General features: G+C 35.3%; 1 protein-coding gene across 1 annotated transcript in view; it reads right to left on the bottom strand.

Moving 5' to 3' along the window:
- The window catches only part of TASOR2 (transcription activation suppressor family member 2), a 104,604-nt gene that overhangs the window by 45,375 nt on the left and 36,782 nt on the right, over positions 1-22,447 (bottom strand). Inside the window, 11 exon segments of the mRNA XM_036760699.1 lie at positions 4,014-4,117; positions 8,741-8,841; positions 11,396-11,495; positions 11,588-11,607; positions 11,702-11,826; positions 11,969-12,106; positions 14,006-14,097; positions 15,899-15,941; positions 15,944-15,971; positions 17,822-17,917; positions 19,506-19,649. Of these exon segments, the coding sequence (XP_036616594.1) occupies positions 4,014-4,117; positions 8,741-8,841; positions 11,396-11,495; positions 11,588-11,607; positions 11,702-11,826; positions 11,969-12,106; positions 14,006-14,097; positions 15,899-15,941; positions 15,944-15,971; positions 17,822-17,862 (792 nt within the window). The 5' untranslated portion in view covers positions 17,863-17,917; positions 19,506-19,649.

Genomic DNA, 22,447 nt, shown 5'->3' with positions numbered 1-22,447 from the left:
CATATATATACATATTTGTGTCTAATGAAAACTGGGGGGGAGGTGGCAGCAGAAAAAAAAGAAATTTACATGACAACTTTATTATATACTTAAAAGGAATAGCAAGTTATACATAATAGATTTGCAGTTTTATGTGCAATTAACTTTTTAAAAAATTATAATTGTTTTATTCCATAAATTAAAAGATCATACTATAAAAAATTATTAAAGAAGCAAAACCTCTCACAGGTATGGGTGGAAGTTCTATTCCTAATGAAACAAGAGTAAGACAAATTACAAAAGATAACAGATGACTTTAATTAAATGAAACAAACATTTCTGCACAGACAAAATTAAAGTACTTAGAAGCAAACTGGCCAAATGGGGAAAAGAAAATCTTTGCATCAATTTTTTTTGCTAAGGGTTTGGTATCCAAGATATGTAAACAATAAATATATGTAAAACTAACAGCCATTTTCCAATAAATAAATATTCGAAAGTTATGAACAAAGAATTAGCAAAAGAAGAACTATTAAGTATTCACAACCACATGAAAGAATGCTCCAAATCACTAATAAAAAAAAGCAATTCAAAACAGCTCTGAAGTTTCACCTCATACCCTGTGTATTGGCAAATACGACCAAAAAAATGGCAATAGTCAGGGTTGGCAGTGTTGTGGAAAAACGCCAATACATTGTTGGTGGAGCTGTAAATAATGGTATAATCATTCTGAAACAAAATGGAATTATGCAAATGAAGTAACCAAGCTATCCCTACTTTTTGAACCAGACACTTCATTACTGGGCTTAAACCCAAAAAAAGTCATTGATAAGAAGAAAGTTCTCATATACTCCAAAATATTTATTTTGTTCAGTCATCTGTCAGTTGTGCCTGACACCTCAACACCTCATTTTTGAGGTTTTCTTGGCAAAAACACTGGAGTGGTCTGCCATTTCCTTTTCCAGCTCATTTTACAGATGAGATGTGAGGCACACATAATTAAATTACTTGCCCAGGGTTACACAGCTATTAAGTGTATGAGGCCAGATATGAACTCAGGAGGAGAGGTCTTCTGGACTCCAGGCCTCTCACTCTAGCCATTGTGCAACCCAGTTTCTCCCAAAATATTAATAGCAGTACCTTTTATGATAGTAAAAAATTCAAAACAAAGTAAAAGCCCACGAATTGAATTACCATAAACAAATTGTGGTAAATGAATGCAATGTAGTATAAGAAATAACGTGTGAAGAATGGAAAGATCTACACAAATCGATAATGAAGTAGACTCAGGAAAGCAACATGCATGGTAACTACAACCATGTAAATGGGATGATCAACTACCCCCCACCAAAATAAAGTGAATGAACATAACAAAATTATAAAGATCAAGTATGGCTAGAATGAAGAGAGATGGAAGGATACCCCTAACCCACCTTTTTATGAAGACAGACACTGTGTTAGCAATAGACAATGTGTTAGACATTGCACATGTTTTTACACTTTTTATCAATCAGCTGTGCTGATTTTTTTTCCCCTCTTGGAAAAAAAACAGTATTTGTTATTTGGGATGGCTCTCTGGCAGAGGGGAAGGCATACTGGGGATAACTGTAATAATGTAAGAAACAGAAGTTGTCAATAAAAACTTATGCTAAAAAAATTTTTAACGATACCTAAACTGTGAAGATACCTAAAACTGAGACTGTGTATTATAGCTAGACCAAAGAGACCAAAATGTTTTTTTAAAAAGAAGGAAACGAGCCACCAAAACATAATAAATAATTTAATAAAAGTATCACAATGAAAATAAGAAACTACAAGATCTTTTTTCCATTTGCTGACTTGGTCTTACAGGTTATTTACAGCATCCAGGACAATTTTGTTCCTAAAACAAAAATGACTTTCACTTTTATTTCCTACGTCAGAAGAAAATGAAAGTAAAAACGATTAGGCCTTTCATTGTTTACCTTTTCAACCCTGAATCCAAAAGTGAAAGTAAAATTCTTGAGATTACCAATTAAACTCCCCACAAAATCTTTAAAAAAAAAATCCATTGTACACAGTTAACAGTCACATTATGTGATGACTAATTTTGATAGACTTGGCTCTTCTCAGCAATGCTAGGTTCTAAGACAACTCCAAAAGATTCACGATGGAAAATGTTATATACATCCAGAGAAAAGAATTATGGAGTCTGAATGCAGATCAAAGCATACTATTTGCTTTCTTTTTTGTTTTGTTTTATTTCTTCTTTCTTGTGGTTCATTGCATTGGTTATAATTCTTCTTTGCAACATTACTGATGTGAAAATATGTTTAATGTGAATGTATTTGTACAGACTATATCAGACTGCATGCCATCTTGGGGAGGTGGGAGGGGTGGGAGAGGAGAAAATTTGGAACTCAAAAGCTTGAGGAACAGAATATTGTAAACTAAAAATATATAAATAAATTTTTTAAAAAAGAAGAAAATATGCGAAGCAAAACAGAAATGTTTGCTATGTTATCAGTGAACTGAAAGTCACAGATCATAGGATCCCAGATTTAGAGCTGGAAGGGACCTTAAAGATCATCTACTCCAATCCCTTCATTATACAGGTAAAAATGGGGCCCAGAGGAGGTAAGTGACTTGCTCAATATCACATTAGTAAGAAAACCCAAATATAAACTTGGGTCCAAATACAATGCCCTTTCTAAAGAGTGAGTGGAAACTCCTTTTAACTTATACTCTAAAGGGAAATATCATTAGAATCTTTTAAATTTTAAGATTTAACCATTTCTACTAACAAAGAGGAATTTATTGCTGTGACATAGCCCAGAAAGTGTTCTATCCATTCACTGTTAATACAGGGTGTTCCAGTACAACAAATGAAGACTAACACGGCTTTTCAAGGCAAAATCAATTCATTTCATTAAATGTTTCAATAATTATAAGCTTCAACTCAACAAGATTCACAGCAAGGAATATAAAATATATAGTATCGCCCATAAACTCATGATGAAGGCTCAAGAATCAAATGATAATGTGCAATTAAGACAAATCCAAAAGAAACACATTTAGCTTTAAACTAATTTTCTATTAACTTTAATTTCCTTAAGTACTTAAAAGCAGTTCAGGATCCATTGGCATGTTTCCTGAAAATAATCAGAAAATTTCATTCCTATTTTGTATACAATAACCACATGAACCCTACCAATCCTATAAAATATCACTTATAATTTGTACAAATTACTTTCAGATTAAACATGTTAAAAAAAAACATTTTATTTTCTCTTGCAATCTCTGTAATTAAGTAATACTGATGGGAGCATTTCAAAAACGAAGCTGCCAGAGAACTACCCCTTCCTTCCTCCTTTACCTTCCATTTCCAAATACATTCTAGCTAACACAAAAGCATTACTACCACTTGAAATTGCACACATGAGGTAGAAACGACCTAGTCTCTGTAAAACTAAGCAAAGTAGTTGAGATTCCTTACAACTCCTTGTAGTTCAATCTGGATGCAGTAAGTTAAAGTCAATTTGCATCAAATGCTTTTGGGATTCACATGTTAGAGGAAATTCTAGGGAGTAAATGTTCTAGGAAGGGCATCTATTCCTCTGAGAGGATTTTGGGAAAGCCCTTATTTTCCTATATTCCTTATAACACATCTTCTAGGGAATTTCTGTATCAAAATTTCTTACAACCTCTAAGATTTAAGATCAAAAAGAGGTGAGAACATTCGTCTTAAGAGTGCTTAATAAAGAGGCAGCTAGGTGGGCGGTCAGTGGAGCACTGGCCCTGGAGTCAGGAGGATCTGAGTTCAAATCTGGCCTCAGACACTTGACACACTTACTAGCTGCCTTGGGCAAGTCACTTAACCCCAATTGCCTTGCCTTCCCCCCTCAAAAAAAAAGTGCCTAATAAAGACTGAGGAAGAATAAAAATTCTCTAATCATTATTTAAATGATTTATCCTACTAAACAGATCTAGCTAAAAATGAGATGAGAAATTTTCAGTTATTTAAGAAATAACACTACTTAAGTCCACGTCCTTACCAATTTCTTAGTTTTTATGTATTCTGTTAGTTGATCTAATCTCTTCCCCTGTTTGTTTGATATTTCCACTTCATACATGCTGAAGCATAAACCTTGGTAACAGACTGTAAAGAGAACAAATAAGATATGTGAAAACAGTAACATATAAGACAAACACTCTTAAAGACCTTTCCTTGCTCTAAACTTCACAAGAAAAAAAAATTTTATAGAACAAAGCAATTCATCAACCTGCAGACACCTGGTGATAAACTTTTCCAAATTTAGCTAGGTCAGTCCTCAAACAATATAGTCTATCACAAGGCCTGTGCTTCAAGCTTTTCCAGCTTGGTAGGACCTACCAGAGCTTATACTCTGCTGATGTAGATAACACAGCCTTTGATAAGAGAAGGCAATAAAGTGGAGTAGAATTTCAGTGGAGCTCAAGTATTTGCTCCAATGGATCTTACATAACACGAATATGGGTAATTCCTCCAATGATGCAGACTGCAACTCATCCATGCCTCACTTATCTCCTATGTGTTCTATTCAATTGCTAGGGGCCTCCTGTGAGGTGTCATAGCATTTCAGAGGTACCCACGTGGGCTCCCTGCTCTCACCAAATATCTGTGTCTTTTATACTGCCTCTTGCATAAAATTCACCTTTGACAACATGCTATAGTCCACTTGTGCTCACCGTGCATCTTTCCACTTCTCTCTGAGTGGCCCACAATTTTGATTCTTTGGAGACAGTGATATTCCATGGTTTATAGCCGTGAAAACTTCTCCATTAGAATACAAGCTCCTTGAGGGCTGGGACTCTCATTTTTGCTTTTGTGTCTCCAGCAGATTGGTCCCATGCCTAGTATATAGTAAGCACTTAAATGCCTGTTGATTGACTGATCACTGGATCAGTATTAATGTTTTTTAAAATGGGGTTTTATTTCAGGAAGAAGCTTTGGGTCACTGATATCTGAAAATTTTCCAAATGCAATGCCATCCTACTCTCTTCCTGCTATTCAATTCTGGTCTTAGTTCACTGTTCATCTGCAACATTTTCCCAATATTTTTCCAGGTTTGTAGACCGTCCATCTGACTACATGTCCATCTGTACAATGGGCATTTTATATCCATTTGGTTTTTCTTGTGTGGACTGTTAGGTCAAACTCTTAAGTGTCTGATGATTTCATTTAGGAGGCTATGCAATATTCCAGGGTTTGATGTAGTTAGCACAAATGATCTCTAACTCAGAGAATGTGGAGAACTTGCCATCTACAGAGAAACTGATTTGTACCATGCACTGGTACTCCTCCATGACAGCAGCTATGCTTCCTTTGATATTAAGAGTAACTGAACATAGGTTCTTCATTGTATCTTTCGAGGAATCTTTGTTTAACATATGTACAAGACAACTTGTAGGAAAGGAAGTATTTAATGCTACCTTTTACTCTAGCAGATTAAATAGTTTTTAAAATAATCAACAAAAAATAAGCACTGTGAGATATTATGTTATTTGCATCCTTTTAATCAGTTCTGTGATTGCAAGATGTGCTACAGAATGTCATTCATGCAAACTGCCTCATCCATTCTCAGTTTCATTAAAGATGTTCTTATATATATATGGATTATCCTAGAAGTCTTCTAAAGATTAGAAAATACAAATAATCCTCAATATCTCAATCACTATTTTTCATAATATCTGTGATTGTTCCAAATCATTTGACTTATCTCCTGTTTTCTGACAGTCGACTCAAGGCACAGGGCTAGATGACAACAAAGAAAAAAAAATGACATAATCCCTGTCCTCAAGGAGTCTACATCATATTTAAGGGAAACAACATGTTCACAAATAATTAAATACAAAATAAATATAAAGTAATTACAGGGGGAGGGAGTAGCCACAACTGGAGAAATTAGGAAAGGCCTCTTGTGTGAAGGTGAAGCTGAGCTGTGAAGGAAGCTAGAGATTCTAAGAAGGAAAGGCAATGAGGGGGAGTATTTCACGTAAAAGTGACAGCTTGTGCAAAAAGCACAGAGTTCAAAAGTATGCTGTGCATTTAAATAGCACCTACCATGTGCCAGGCATTGTGCTAAGTGCTGTATGCAGACAACAAACAGGCCTGCTTGTCTGAAAAGCAAAATGTGCAAAGGAAATCAATACACAATTAAACTAGAAATATAGGCCGAAGCTAGTCTGTAGAGAGGGCTTTAAATGACAGAGGAGTCCGTATTTTATCCTCAAAGTAATAGAGAGCCTATGGAACATCCTGAGTGACAGTTAAGCTTGTGCTTTAGGAAAATCAATTTGGCAGCTGTGTGGAGAATGGGACAGGAGACCAGTTAGGAGGTATGATACTTCAGTGAAGAAGCAACAAGGGCCTGAATGAGGGTGGCCGTAGTACAAGTAGACAGAATGAGATGGAGAACAGGAGATGGTAAAGAAACAGAATCAGTAAGATCTGGTAACATACTGGCTCTCTTGAGATTCTCCATGGCCCTCAAAATTATATAACCTCCGACACAGGTGGCTTTTCCCAGCCGAGAATCTAAACTTGTTTGCAAATTACTAAGGAGGATAGTAGTAAATTATGAACAGTATTGTCTATTGAAATATGAAAAGGTAGCTTTTTGGTTTTGGTTTTCTTTAGTGATCGTTCTACTCTGCCATACAGAACATTGAAAACTATGATGTTAAGAGTTCAATTGGGGTAGTTTTACTGCCATTGGTAGAGAAAACCATTTTACTCTTAATTGCTCTTGTGATCGCCTCATGAAAAGCTTTCTGTAAACTTATTTTTCCCTTAGCTACCTTTTCATATTTCAATAGACAATACTGTTCATAATTTACTACTATCCTCCTTAGTAATTTGCAAACAAGTTTAGATTCTACCAGGCGAGAGGAACCTGTGGCCTGGAGGCCACATGTGGCCTTCTAGGTCCATGGGTGTGGCCTTTTGACTGAGTCCAAGTTTTACAGAACAAATTCTTTTATTAAAGGGATTTGTTCTGTGAAGTTTGGATTCAGTCAAAAGGTTGCACCTGAAGACCTAGAGGGCCATATGTGGCCTCCAGGTCGCAGGTTCCTCACTCCTGTTCTAAATCAACATTACCCCTGGCTGTCGTGTCTTTCTTTTAGGCAAGATCAAGTATTTATTTGCTATCTGTGTTCCTTTTGTTCTCTTCTTCACTGAACTGCTTTACATCAATAAGATTTCCTTAGTGACAGTTCATGTTGATGACTGTTCCTTTATCCATTTCTCATTTTTTTCAGTGTCAAGAACTTACTTAAATAAGACAAGAGCTATTTGAACTTATCTTCTCATTTTTATTCCTTCTAATTTCTTATGTATTTTGATCTTTGCTATGAAAAGTTGATGGTTATTATAAAGATCACTAATTGGAAAATGACTCTCACATCAGTAATCAGTTATTTCCTGTCTTTTTTTCCTTTTTTGAAGGAAGTATTCATGACATATAGGCATAAGGCTTCTGTGTAATCTACAAACCTTCTGGACTCTTTTGTTTCTTGACCCTGAGTCAAATTTTTCAACATATTTGTGATCATTCTTCCCTGTCCATCTTTGCATAGATCAAATGAGACAATGTATGTAAAGTGTTTACAAACATGATGTATTATTATTGAATCTACAAGTATTAAATGTCTAATTTTGAGGGCTTCATAAATTTTTCTACTTGTTGGTCCTCTGTTGGAACATAAGCTTAAATTATTTTCCTGAGAGTTTTTTTTTTGCTTATATTCAACATGGACACTGTAAGATAAGATAAACTGTCACATGAAATGATGTATCCTATTATCTTTGGACCCAGGATGAAAGCAACTGCCAATTCTTTATCTGTCACTCTAAAAAGAATCCGCAAACTATTTAACCATATAACTTCAGCTTCCTTCTATCTTCTGATTTTATCTATAATTCAAATGTCAATATTGACATGATTCAGTTTCTCTAATAGTATGCCAACTTCTTAGTTGCTGGACAAGGATCTCATTTTTAGTGTAACAATACTTAATATTAACGTTTAAAGATAACATAAAAACTGTGTGTTTATTAGCCTCTGCCTCTTTTTTCATTTCTCTTTCACTTTCATTACAGAAATGCAAGGGGCTACAAAGGACTGGAGGTCACTTCATATTTTTGCTTTATAGATTGTCATGGCCAAAGAATTTATCACCTAAGGCTAGTCTACTGTGATAAATTTCTAAACCAAAGTATGGTTCTTAGATAACAGTCTTGCTGGGACTGTACTCAAAACCCATTATGATTGGTAGAACTTGCCAAAGTTTCTACTCCTCAGAAGAAGACTTAAAAGAGATGCCATGTCACTCCATAATGAAACATTAGAGTAGGATTAAGAGCACAAAGAAATGTTATTATTTCAAATATAATGCTATGTCTTTAGAATAATAATTGTTTTGTTTAGCCAGAATGATATATTCCAAATCTTCAATATTTTTTAAAATAAATGGTTCTCTGTAGAACCTTTTCATGATGAAATTACAAATATGAATCAGATGTTGAAGCCTCCCTTCTCTTGGTCTGGAGACTATAGGTACTATCAGATGCACTGAAGGGTTGTTTGTTTTTCTTTGTGACAAAGGAAGGTTTTACTAGGCCTGCAGGGAAGACTTAACAATACAAAGTTCTGAGACCAGTTTCTATGTAAATATACAATTAAGAGTTAGGGGAATTGAGGGAGGAGGAGAGAAAATATCGATATTATTTGAATGATACCTTTTCTTTCCAAATAATTGCTTTTTCTAAAAGCAGATTCTGGTAGCTTCTTCTTCAAAGTAGATACTTCCATAACATATTTAGCATCTAGCTGCCGGGGTCTATCAAAAGAAAACCAGTGTAATAAATATTAATGACAAATATACTTTGCAAATCTCAAATCTAAACTCAGATAAAAACAAAATTCTTCCATAACTACAACCTTTAGAATTCAATAACATATAGACTGAGCAATTTGTGGATTAAGATATGTCTCCTATAGAATTTGATGAATCCTTTTAAGAATATTCTGGATAGTTAATGCAGGTTCTAAGACGTTATCTAAAAATATGATGAACATTTAAGTACTGCCTAAATCCTTCTTCCTGCTCCAACTCTAATTTGAAAAGTTGTGGTTGATTTTCAAGCTCTATCTCTTCAAAATCTTTGGTTGTAACTGATAACCACTAGGAATGAGCCACAAAACAAGATATAAAGAATTTTTTCAATACTTAATTTCCCTGTCATCTTTTGAATAAAGGTCAGCATTATCACTGTGAACAAATTAGAGTAATTTTCCACAAACTTTTTACTGTTTTCTAATATTACAACCACCACTACTGCTACTTCTACTACTACCTCACATTTATACAGTGCTTTTATTTTTGTGAAGTGAACATCGTTTTAAGGTAGGTGCTACCAGTATCTCTATTTTACAAATGGAGAAACTGAGGCTTGGCAACATTGTGACTTGTTCAGGGTCATATCGCTAGTAGGAGTCTGAAGCAGGATTTGAACCTAGATCTTTCTCTTTCCATGTACAGTATTCTATCCACTACCTCAAGCTGCCTTTCACTAACAGAAGGAAAAAAAATAGAATTGTTCTGTGATGAATGAAAAATTGGAAAGACATATGGCTAGCAAATAATTAATAGACTGAAGTCAGAGGTCTTCTCTCATAAACCAAAGTGGAACCCTGGAGGCCCCAGAATGTTTAGATACCTGATAGGTAGAAATCAACTCTGACTGGTTAACAATTAGAGAATGAATATCATGATGAGGTGGGCTTATTCTAATGAGGGACTGGCGGACACGAATGAGCTCTTGGACAAAGAGACTCATCTCAAGCCAAATCACTCCAGCCTGGTGTAATGGTACTGTAAATGGGAAGATCTTTCCCATCTATTAATAGGCCCATATGACCTGCTTAAGTCACATGAAAGTCGAAGTCACATGAAGCCTGTGGTGGAAAGAGCTTGCTGAACAGATGGAACAGGAAGGGGTGGAGGAGGAAGGGGTGAAGCAGGAAGGGTACAGAAGAGCTGAGAGGAAGTTGGTGAGAGCAGTCAGAGGGAGAGAAAGAGACACAGAGCAGCAGCCAGGGTGAGCGAGAGAAGGAGCCCATGCTGTGGGAAGGCCCTAACAGAAAGCTTGGGGATGCTGGTGACCCTGCACTGCTAAAGTGTATAGATTTCTTTGTTCCCATGACTGATTCGGCCTTCTGGTGTTTGAATAAATGTTTTGGTTCTGCCTTCCATGTGGAGAGTCTGTTATATTTTGCAATTCAGAACTATATTCATATATTATTCACGGTTGGCCATAGGGCTGTGAAGATCGCATTGGCGCTACACCTGGGCAATCTATACAAACAGAATCCATCTCCATCCAGTCAATGAACAATGAACAATGGTGGGGTAAGAATTCCCTCTGGATAAGATGGTCTGGGTGGGGTGAATTCTTTGGGTAGGGTTTGAAATGCCCATGAGAGGCTGGACTTTGAGGAAACAGAAAGGGAAAAAACCTAGATCCCCACACCCCTACCATATTAATTGGTTATTAATAATCATTTCTCTCCATTCCTTCCATTACCTTTACATTTAAACCTACACTTTCAACAATTGGGATATAAACTAAGAGATCAATGGAAACCACACAAACCTATGGAAACTTCATAAAAGATGACTTCTCTCTATATGATACAGATATGATCACATCAAAGTTACCACATACTGCTACTCAAGATATCACATAATGTAAATCAAACAACATATTTAGAGGATTGAAACAACCTGTTACAGTTTGTTATTCCAGGCTTTAAAATAATGCATATGATAGAGAGATGCCTCTTTTACACATTTTATACATGTATTGTTTTCTGTCAAACATCCTTCCCCCATCATGTGATTTCTACCATTGTGCTTGATGATGGTACACTTTCTTCTATGTATTATGAAGACCATAACTTCCTATGTGGAAGGTAAGTAAGTAAGAAGGCAAGTACAAGGATCTGGATAAGATTTTATCTTTATTTGTAAGGCTAAACTTTAACAACGACAACTTACATTTCTACTATAATTTTAGCCTTTCAAAGTCATTTTACTTTTGTTATTTGGTTTTAACCTGTAACAATTACATAAGATTGGCAGGGCAAGCATTATCTAAAAGATCAAGGAACTTATATGTAGATGTTCAAAACGATTTGCTAGTTAGTGGAGGAGCCAGAACTAAAACCTAGGTAAGATTTTTCAAATGTTCTGATTCACACACACACACACACACCTGTACTAATTCTTTAAAGTCAGGCACATATCTAACATGAATATAATCCAAATTTCAAAATGCATATTCTTCTAAGTATTATACAAGTATTAGGAGAAAACAAAAGTAAAAACTTACAACTGGGCTGGAATCACTGCACCATGAGGCGACCAGAGTGTTAAATCACATATCAGTTGTCCCTGAATAATTAACTGTCCTCTCCATGGGGAGATAAGAACTTTGGGGGAAAAAAAGTGGGAAAAAAACTGATAAATACTCAGAATTAATTTTTAAAAATCTAAATGAAGGGTCAATCAAATATTCCCTTACCTTCATCATCAAATTCAATCCTATAGGAAAAGAGGGGAAAAAAGAAAGCAAAAAATATTTTTATAAAGACATAGGATTCAAGCGAGGAAAAATAACTATGAATACATTACTTACATATTTTTATGAGCTAAAGTTGACATCCTGTTAGGTTCACCGTACTGAAAAGCTACAATTATGTGAGGAAGGATTTGCCTGGGTCATCCAACAACACTGTTGCCTAAAAATTCACAGAGGTAATACTAAAAAGGAAAACAAAAATGTTGTCAAGGGAATATCGCTGACTCAATTATGAGCATTAAGCTGCCCATAAATGTACCACACTATATACCAAAATATTTATTATAGTTGCATTTATTCATTGTCCATTTTAAGTGACTATACCTGACTCAGCTCAAAGGCTCGAAAATGGCTTGTCTTGAGAGAAACCTTGTTGATATTTGCAGCCACATGGCAATCGTAGCCAAAAGACGGACTGGTATAGTTATCTGTATAATTCTCAAGTATAGCCTTGACTTTTCCCTACAATAAACAAAACATAATAATGCTAATCAGAGGCCTTCAAACAATAAATTGCAACTAAAGATACAGTTTAAACAGTTTTATTAAGAACTCAATCCTACATCTGGATTAAAACAGTTAAACTGGCAAGATCAATGCATATGTATTTTAAGCTAAGATTTTAACTACAATTCAACAATATAGTTATAATTCATTATCTAATAATCAGTTAGCATAGAAAGCAAAGCAGCAAAATATAGGAGGTGAACTTTTGAACTATTTGTTCAACAAAATGTATATGGAGCCATGAGAGGAAAAATAAAGGGCCAAAGACTCTACATGCCAAAAAGAGACTAAATACAACCATGCCAATGACAAAAGACCCCAAGTGGCCTGAAATAAATAAAATTTTTAAATGGCTTCCAAATCCAAACATATTTAATTTAAAATTTTAATTATAAAAATTAAATTAAAAATAAAAAGTTTAAATTCTTTAAAAATTAATTTTAAAATTAAATTTAAAAATTAAAAACTAAAAAAATTTTAATTATTTTAAATGTAATTTAAATTTTAAACTTAAATCCATTTAAATATTAAAATGGAAAGTTTAGTCTAAGTCATCATTACCAACAAGCCAAGGCACAAGAGTAACAATACCAGGGCAAATTGCTATGAAAACAGCAAAGAACAATGTGGGGTAGAACACTCAGCAAATTACCTGCTCTTATTGAACACTAATAGGATACTACCAAAAAGGGCCTATTTCCAAAAGAGAATCAGTACTACGGGTTTTTTTTAAATCTGATTCTCTCATATTCCAGTTATAAAAATGTATGTTACTTTTCAAGAGAAAAGAGAGATTGTGGATTATCCTATTGTTCATGTTGTCTAATTAAATAAAAGCAATGGTATAATCACTACTGGAACCAACTAGATAAAACCCAACCAATAATTTTTCAAGTGGCTACATATAACCTGACCCAACAAGGTGATTTGTGTGTAGCAAGACACAAAGATTGAGCATTTCAGTAAAATTTCATAATGAATTAAAACACAAATTTAGAAACTATTATTTAAGTTGACAAGAACAACAAAAGCAGGGACTGTGTTTTTGTCATTTTTGTATCCACTCTTACAATGCCTCCCCCAAGTCTGCCTTGTATATCTTAGGTGCTCAACAACTATTTGCTGAATGAATAAAAGTGATGAGTGAGCTATGAATCTCGCATCCTAAATTAATCAGTATTTCCACAGCCATTACAAAAATAAATTCCCACAGGTTAATGGCATCCTAAGGCGATTAACTGTGCATTCTCTCTCTCTAGAAATATACAAATTCTTGCCTTCTTAGTAAGGGGACAATTTGATTCATACCTTCTTTCTAACAATCCTAAGGCTGAAGTGAGTAATTTATGATACTGAATTCCATTCTCTCTAAAAATGCTTTTTTTCAAATTTCATCTGTCTTACTTAGGGAAACAGCATGGTGCCATTGAAACAGTAGGGGATAAGGCCAGGGGATATGGGTTTGAGTCTTGGCTCTGCCACCTATGTGCTTGGGCAAATCAACTAACCTCTCTGTTGCAACTTCCTTGTTTGTAAAATGAAGGAGCTGGATCAGGTAGCCACTAACGTCCTACTTAAGGCTTTATATCTATGATCTATGATAAACCTAAATCTATGATAAAGCTCTATGAGCCTATGCAACCACTGAGTTAACTGTAATCAATAACAGATTATAAACAAAACATTTATTTTGCTATTTAGTTTAATGTTTATAAAATAGCAATCACATTTTTTTCTCAACTTAGATGATATTCTTTCTAGTGACGATATGTAACTATCGTGTACACTTCTACACAGAACGTGTGGAAATAAATGTTAATAAATTTTTGCAATAAAATTCCATATGTGCTTTACCGTAATTAGATTAAAAATGACAATGTAGCCATATTTTCCATGATACCAGGGTCTTGGATGAAGGGAATCCAAATATTTGGAAATATATACACCTACAAGTGTACAAAAATGTACATGAATGTAAGAACCAACTGATGCTAAAGAGATTTTCCGTAAGCGTAAGAATGAAATACAGGGCATTTAAAACTTAAGTTGGTCTAGTAAAATTGAGGGTAGGAATTGAGAACAGAATTTAAAACTCAGTTCTAGAAACAGATTAGATTATGTTTATCTTTATTTGTGTGAGAGAATCAAGACACTGTTTTGGACAACACTCTTTTCAAAAGCAACAAGAGTGAAGATGCTACTGATTAGAACAGGAACACTTTAACAATCTATATTTAAAAATGCACATTGAATATATTTAGGCTTGTTTACAAAATGATCATCACGCTTAAAAATTAAGAAAGAACTACAATCTAGTAACTGATAAAAATTGACGGATAATAATAAGTACATCTCATTCATATTCAGTATATAAAGTACATTTAATAAATTATCTGTGCTTCAGCATCTTCACCTGCAAATGGATAGCAATATTTGCCATAACAGTTTCTTCATTATGACTATTAACAATAGTTATTTCAGATTTTTATAAATAATGTGCTAGGAAAGCTCCAAATACTATTAACTATATTTCAATTAATTGGCAGATACCCTTTTCTGAAAAAGCTATATAAAACAGAATATAATACTTAACATTAGAGAGCTTTCTAGAGTAAACATGATAAATCTCATTAGACTAACAGTCTTTGTAGACCAATTTAAACACAAAGGATGGCCAACTTCACGAAATTTGGAAAAATATTATGTAAAACATGATATGAATATGGTTATAATTTTCTAAAAGTAGAGAGAAAAAGTACACTTAAAATATTCTTTTTACTGGTCTTCACACACCAATTCTGATAAAGAACACAGTAACTCAATTTGCAAGCATACTGCTATAGAACTAAACATGCTGGTTTAATAGTTTAAGCATGGCATCTGCTATTTTCAATAGGAAAGAGACATGAGAATAAAGCTGAGATTCTATGAAGTTGTTTTTATCAGCCAATTTTGCGGCTAGGTTTATCAAGGAAGAGGGATGAGAAAGTTAAATAAATTCACATATCTATGTAGGAATACTTAAATGTTTTAATTCTTTTCCAAAACTCACTCAACCAGAAAACATCTGGTAATCTGATTCCCAGGTTATTTCACAACAAATATACTACTGTATCCTAAATAAATACTTTTATGCTCCAAAATTGAGGCAGTTAAAAATCAACTGGCAGTGCTACATGTATCTTTATGCAAACCTAAACCCTTTGGGTTTTATTTTCTCATTCCTAGGCCAACATAAAGAAGCAAGACTTCAAAAACAGGTAGTACTGGGTACAACACAGGTACAAATAATAATATTACAAAGGAAAAATAAAACACTCCTCCATACTTAAATTTAAGTATTACATTTTTCCTGTAAAAACCAATCCAAACCAGTCCTAGCTTCAATTCAAAGGATGTATTCAGAACGTAGATATCTCTTAAATACCCCATAAGCCTTTCGATTTGTTATCTTTGTTTTCCCTGGCAGTCACCATATTGCCTGCTGTTTTCTAATTCACTGATGGACTCAGTTTCCTGGTCAATGCCCTCCTTAGGTCCTGTAAAGTTTTGCTCTCCAAAGCAGAGTAGCATGGCCAAAACGTATTTTTAAAAGTCAGGAAAAGGCATGATACTTATTAAATCTGTTACAGAGATAAAGCTTCCCTGTACATAGATTCCCTTTACAACTATAAATTCTGTAAGAATTAAACAACCTTACTACCTTAGCAAAGCACAGCATACATTAGGTCTAATTTAAAATCTTACCTTTTGCTGGATCACCCAAGGTAGCAACAGTACTATTGCCCACACGCAGTCCAAAATGACATACTAGTTTAGCCTTTAAATAAAACAAAAGAGTTACTGTCAATAGCTCATGCTTTTAAAACTGTAAAAGGTCTTTAAGATAATCTAATCCACCTCCATGATTTTACAGATGAGCAAAATTGTGGTCATTCATGCAGAGAATTAGTAGTGAGGGTGGAAGAGAAGGAAAAGTATCCTGAATCCCCAAGGTTTTCTTCACTGTCAATTTTTAGGAAAGTGACCAAAATTTTGCCTTCTCTATTGAATGAGTCACTAGCAAGAGAAAGATGAAATTTTCTTAAAATTCAGACACTATGGGAAACATTATGAAAAGATAAAATTTTAAACCAAGAACTCTCTGATTTTTTTGCTAGGGTTTGAGCATGTGCCATAGAAATGTCTATATTTCCAATGGTGAAGTCCCAAAACAAATTATAATTGGGTTCAGATCACCAGATAAGAGAAAATTACTTGATTCTAGCAATCATGTATACTAATATACAAAATATTATTAAAACTAGCACTTTAGTAAATAATTATTCATTAATTGAGAACAAGAACGGGGGAAAGTTTCCAGTTCTACTGTTGATACTCCCTAAGTGACCCCAGAACAAGTTACCAAACTTCCCTAGGGCTCAGTTTCCCTATTTGTAAAATGAGGAAGATGGTATTAAATTTTCTTTAAGGTCCTTTTCAATTCTGTAAATTTATGGCTTTAATATTAACCCACCCTCCTTCCATTTGAACCACTGATACAGACTTCTCTGGTAGACTGTCTCCACTATTTACTGTCTGCAATCTTTAAAACATCCTCGTCTACTGCCTTCTTTCCCTTGGTTAACAAACACACCCACAATCTATGCCCCTTCCATTCTTTAAGAAAAGAAAAAACAAATCCTCACAATCCAATTATCGCTGATAGCATATATCTATGCTCCCCTTCAAGCTAAACTATTTGAGAAAGCTAACACCAGTTAGGAGCCTCTCCCTTCCTCTCCTCTCATTCTCTAAACTTCCTGCAACTGAAACTATTTTCTCCAAAGTTACCAATAACTTAATGGCCTAGAAATCTAATATATTTTTCTTAATCCTTATCCACCCTGTCTTTTCTTCAGCAAATAAATCTGATTAACTTCCATTTATACTGCTTATATCTTGTATGTATATAGTATTCTGCATAATTTCCTCAACTGGAATATGAGCTCCTTAGGACAAAGGATCCTGTTTTTTGCCCTTCTTTTTATCTACAGAGCTCAGATTAGTGCCTAGCACGTAGTAAGTGCTTAATGAACGTTTACTGACTGACTAAAGCATTGCCTTGGAGTATTTAATCACTATCAATAAGGGAACACTGCTAAAATTATAAATTTATAAAGCTATAAACTTCTCTGGGCACATAACCTGAACACAGCAGCACATTCTCTTACATTTAAAATACTAATTCTGAAAGATAATATGGCAATTTAGGTTTCCAAAGTTAGATCTTAAATTCTAAAAAGCACATCCTATCCCAAAAAAAGTCACTTACTTTAAAAATCTCTCAAAGAGGGCAAGAGACATCTATAAAATTAAACATAACATGGAAAAATGAACCAATTTCTCCTCACTGAAACGTAATACTGATACTGAGCAATGCCTCCCTTCCCCCACCCCCGCATCCTTTACTGCCTCCCAAAGGTATAGGTTTATAAATATATTTTAGGGCAGAAATTGAGGTTACATTCAGATTTTTTAAGATAATAATGTATTTGCCCTGCCATTAGGAAGAATGAAGAATCAAGAATCCTATAAGCTTTGAAGGCCAACCTAAGAGATGTGTAGAATTGCATATTAATAAGCATTTTGTACAAGAATTTCAATTTTTAAAACTCAACATTACCTTACCTGACTTTCTTTGTCAAACAGAAGAAAACCGTAAGTTTCATGAAGTGCCTCTGTAGTGTAGTTGCTTGCTTTCTTTTGTTGATACAAAGTTTTATACTATATAAAAGAGAGTGAGCATTAAAAGCTATAAATGTGCTATTTTGTCTGGTAAATAAATATAGAGTATTTGCCAACCACCTCCTCCCTAAGAGACAGGAGTTGAAAGACAAATAAAATTTGCTCTCCCCCCCCCCTGCTTTTTTTAATTAAGATTTTTTTATTTTTAGTTTACAATATTCAGTTCCACATGATTTTGAGTTCCAGATTTTCTCCCCACACCCCCAAGATGGCATGGAATCTCATATATCTTCTATATGTAACTTTGCATTGAACTTATTTACACAATAGTCAAGTTGTAAAGAATTATGACCAATGGAATGAACCATGAGAAAGAAGAAACAAAACCAAAAAAAAAAAAGAAAGAAAAAACCAAAAGAGGGAAAAAACCAAAAGGAAAAAAAGGAGAGCAAACAGTTTGCCTCAATCTGCATTCAGTCTCCATAGTTCTTTCTCTGGATGTAGCTAGCTCTCTCCATCATGAGTCCTTTGGAGTTGTCTTTGAACCTTGTATTGCTTAGAAGAGCGAAGTCTATCAAGGTTAGTCATCACAGAATCCATATATCTGTGGTTGTGTATAATGTTATCCTAGTTCTGCTCCACTCTCTCAGCATTATATTGTGTAGATCTTTCCAGGTTATTATGAAGTCTGTATCTTCCCCATTTCTTACAGCACGATAGTATTCCATTACCTTCACATACCACAACTTGTTCAGCCATTCCCCAATTGATGGGCATCCCCTTGATTTCCAATTCTCTGCTACTACAAAAAGAGCCACTACAAATATTTTTGTACATATGGGTCCTTTTCTCTCGTGTGATCTCTTTAGGATACAACTCTAGAAGTGGTATTGCTGAGTCAAAGGGTATGAATATTTTAAAACCCCTTGGGCATAGTTCCAAATTGCTCTCTAGAATGGCTGGATCACTTTACAACTCCACCAACGATGTAGCAGTGTTCCAATTTTCCCACATCCTCTCCAGCATTTATCATTTTCCTGGTTTGTCATTTTAGCCAATCTGACAGGAGAGATGTGGTACCTAAGAGTTGTTTCGATTTGCATTTCTCTAATCAGTAGTGATTAAGAGCATTTTTTCATATGCCTATAGATATCTTTAATTTCTTCCTCTGAAAAATGCCTGTTCATATCCTTTGACCATTTCTCAATTGGGGTCTTTTTCCCCCATTTTTGTTAGACTCAAAGTCAAGAAGACGGGTTTAAGGTTAACACACACTGGATGTGACCTTTAAGACTTTAATCTGTAGAAAAGCTGCTGATATGCATTGGTAGAAGAAATTCCTGGAAGCTTTTCTATGCCAACGAAATCACAGGTCTTGTAAAATACATGTATTCTCTCTCTCTCTCTCTCTCACACACACACACACACACACACACACACACACACACACACACACACATACACACACAGTTTTATAAACTATACCCTTATGGGTGATTAGGTTATATTTCCAAGACTGTTGGATTCAAACTGAAAAGCTAAGGCTCAAATGACAAAAAGTGACCAGTATATTTCTTAAAAAAATTTTTTTTAAAAACCTATACACGCAACCAACCAATTTCCTCACCTTCTTTAAGAAAAAGTCATTTTTCACCAGTCACTTCTCTGTAATGAAAACCATTCTCAGATGAAGAGTCCAAGTAAGAACTATGCAGTACTGAAATTGCTCTTTGGAAATCAGAATCTGAAGTCACTGATAATTTCTGAAAAACTGTAAAATACACAAGGAAAAGTCAATCGTTATATAGATGACACAAAAACCATGATAAGAGACTCTAAATATCACTAAATACTAACACTTAGCCAGTTTTCCATATACAACTATTAAATATAAAACATAGTAGGTATACCATGTGATTTGTCTTAAATGATTCAATTCAACAAACAGGACAATACAAAGAAAAATAAAATAGTTCCTGTTTTCAAGGAGCTTAAGTACTCCCATGAGGCAATGGCATGCACCCATATGAGTATAATGAGGTAAAAGGGAGTACTAACAACTAGAAAATTCATAGAAGATGTGGATTCTCAACCATCCCTAGCTCAGGCTAGCCCAGTGATTCAGGTTTGGAACTGGAATGCAATGCAACAAGTCTTGGAACACAAAATGCAACAAAAACAACTTTAGGGTTAAAAAGGATACAATTCCTAGTTGATAAAACAAAATGCCATTTGATATCTGCATTTACCACCAAAGACATTAGGCTAGAAAGGCATCTCCACAGAGCAGTGGAAATTCCACTAAATCTCCAACTCACTGATTCCATATAGGCTAGACTTTTCACTCTAGATCAATGAAGTCTTTAGGGTGGTCTTCTTTTCTCCTTAAAGAGAAACCACTCCCGCCTATATAAAATAAATGCTGTTCTTGAGTTGAGTATTGAAGAAAAACAAGGATTCTAAGAGGTAGATGTGAAGAGAGAATGCATTCCAAGGATATGGAAGGGCCTGGGCAAATGCACGAAGGTAGTAAATAAAGCCAGAGATTGGGAAGATAGGATTTAAGCCCAGTTGGCCTGGAATATAGAATCCATTAAGAAGTATGACATGAAGAAAGGCTATATAAGTAGGATTATGAAAGGACTCAAATGCTAAGGAAAGGAGTCTGTATTTTATCCTAGATGTGATGGAGAGCAACTGAAGGCCTACAAGCAAAGGAATAACACTGTCAGACTTATGCCTTATTAGGAAGATTATTTCGGCAGCTACAAAGGAAGAAAGAGCCTGGAATAAGGATGTTACAGTAGTATAGACAGCAGTTAATGAGAACCTGAACTAAAGTGTTGACTATAAGTGGAGAGAAGGGCATGAATGTGAGAAATGTTAAAGAGATACAATCAATGAGACCTAGCAATGGACTGAATATGAAGGAGAGGCAGAAGAGGTCAAGGATGACTCCAAGACTGTGAACCTAGATGACTAGAAATATGATGAAGTCATAAAAAACATACTTCTTTGAAACAAAGGTTTAAAAGCAATGACTACTGACAGTCATATACAGCAGTAAAAAGTTTACAACAGTTCTAATTATTTCGAGCCTCATAAAAACCACAATAACAGCAACATTTATATAGCCACTTTGAGGCTTGCAAAGTGTCTTACAAATAGAGTCTCATTTAATCCTCATGATTACTTAATACTATAAGGTAGATACTATTATTATCAATCCCGAGAGAAAACGGAGGTTGAGCTGCTCTGAGCTGATCTGAAATAGGATTTGAATTCAGGTCTTCCTGATTCCAAGTCCACTAAAACACCTAGTTGCCTATACCAACCTGACAGATAGGTATTATATTATCATCAATATTTTACAGAAAACTGTTTTGAACATACAAAGTTTGAGATCCCTAGAGAACATCTCCTAAGTTTCCACCAGACAATTCAGGAACTGAATTGAGGAAAGTGAATAGGGCAATATATACAAATTTCCTTGTCTTTTGCATAGACACAACACTTGAACCAATAAGAACCTACAAGTTCACCAATTGAGAACACGTAAGCCCCAAGGAAGAAGCTGGAGAGATATTAGAGCCTAGGTCAGGGCATAAAGGGGCATCTACTAGGGGAAAGGGAAAAAATGTTCATACATTAAACAAACACTTGTTAAGGACTTACTTATTGCACCAGGTAATGTGGTAGCACTTAGTATATAAACACAAAAACAACTGCTCCCCTCTAGACCCACCCCCCCAGGGGAATAAAGATGTAAATAGGATACATAAAACATTCATCAAGTAATTTCCATAGGTATGAGAAGGGAGGGCACTAGCAACCGGAGGGGATTAGGATAAGGCAGGGGTAGGAAGCAGCACAAGCTTGGTCTTGAAAGACACTTAAGAGCATACAAGGTGAGTAGGGAGAGCACTAGAGGCAAAAAAGAATAGTCAGAGCTGAAATGCAACAGTGAGGAGGCCCGTTTGGCTGCAAAATAGGATGAGTTCTAAGTAAGAGTAATGTGCAGTAAGTCTGAAAAGGGTGGGCTGAGCAAGATGACTGTCCAAATGTCCAGGAGACCATCTCCCACCTACCTACACCAGAAAAAATGGTGCAGTTTCTAAGAGAATGAAATCCAATGAGAAACTACAGTGAGGGACTTCTTCAACCCCAGAACTGAACAAGAGATCAGCCTAAAGGACAAGGGCAAGAAGAAAGAAGACCTTGCTGCAAGCAAGGTCAGCTCTAGGACAAGATGGTGGGACTATAAATGGCCAGAGAAACTTTTGCCTGCAAAGCTCTGCGCCTAAGGACAGCAAAAACTAAGGGCACTCCTAGAAAAGCCCAGGGACCCTCAAAGTCCAAGTCAATGGCAATGGCCAGTGTAGGGCAGAGCAGTGGCCTTCAGACTAAGACATTCCAGGCTCAAGGGATCTGAGGTACTTTTCACTGTCCTGAGACGCCAGAAAAAGCACTGAAGATCCAGCACTCCGAACCTCCAAGATTCAGGAGAGCCTAACTATAAGATCTGTACTTGCACCCAGGTGGAGATCAAGCAGGACCAACCACCCCATC

The sequence above is a fragment of the Trichosurus vulpecula genome, chromosome 5 (assembly GCF_011100635.1).
Source record: "Trichosurus vulpecula isolate mTriVul1 chromosome 5, mTriVul1.pri, whole genome shotgun sequence".
Taxonomy (NCBI): Eukaryota; Metazoa; Chordata; class Mammalia; order Diprotodontia; family Phalangeridae; genus Trichosurus; species Trichosurus vulpecula.
This window is presented reverse-complemented; position numbering and strand designations above follow the sequence as displayed.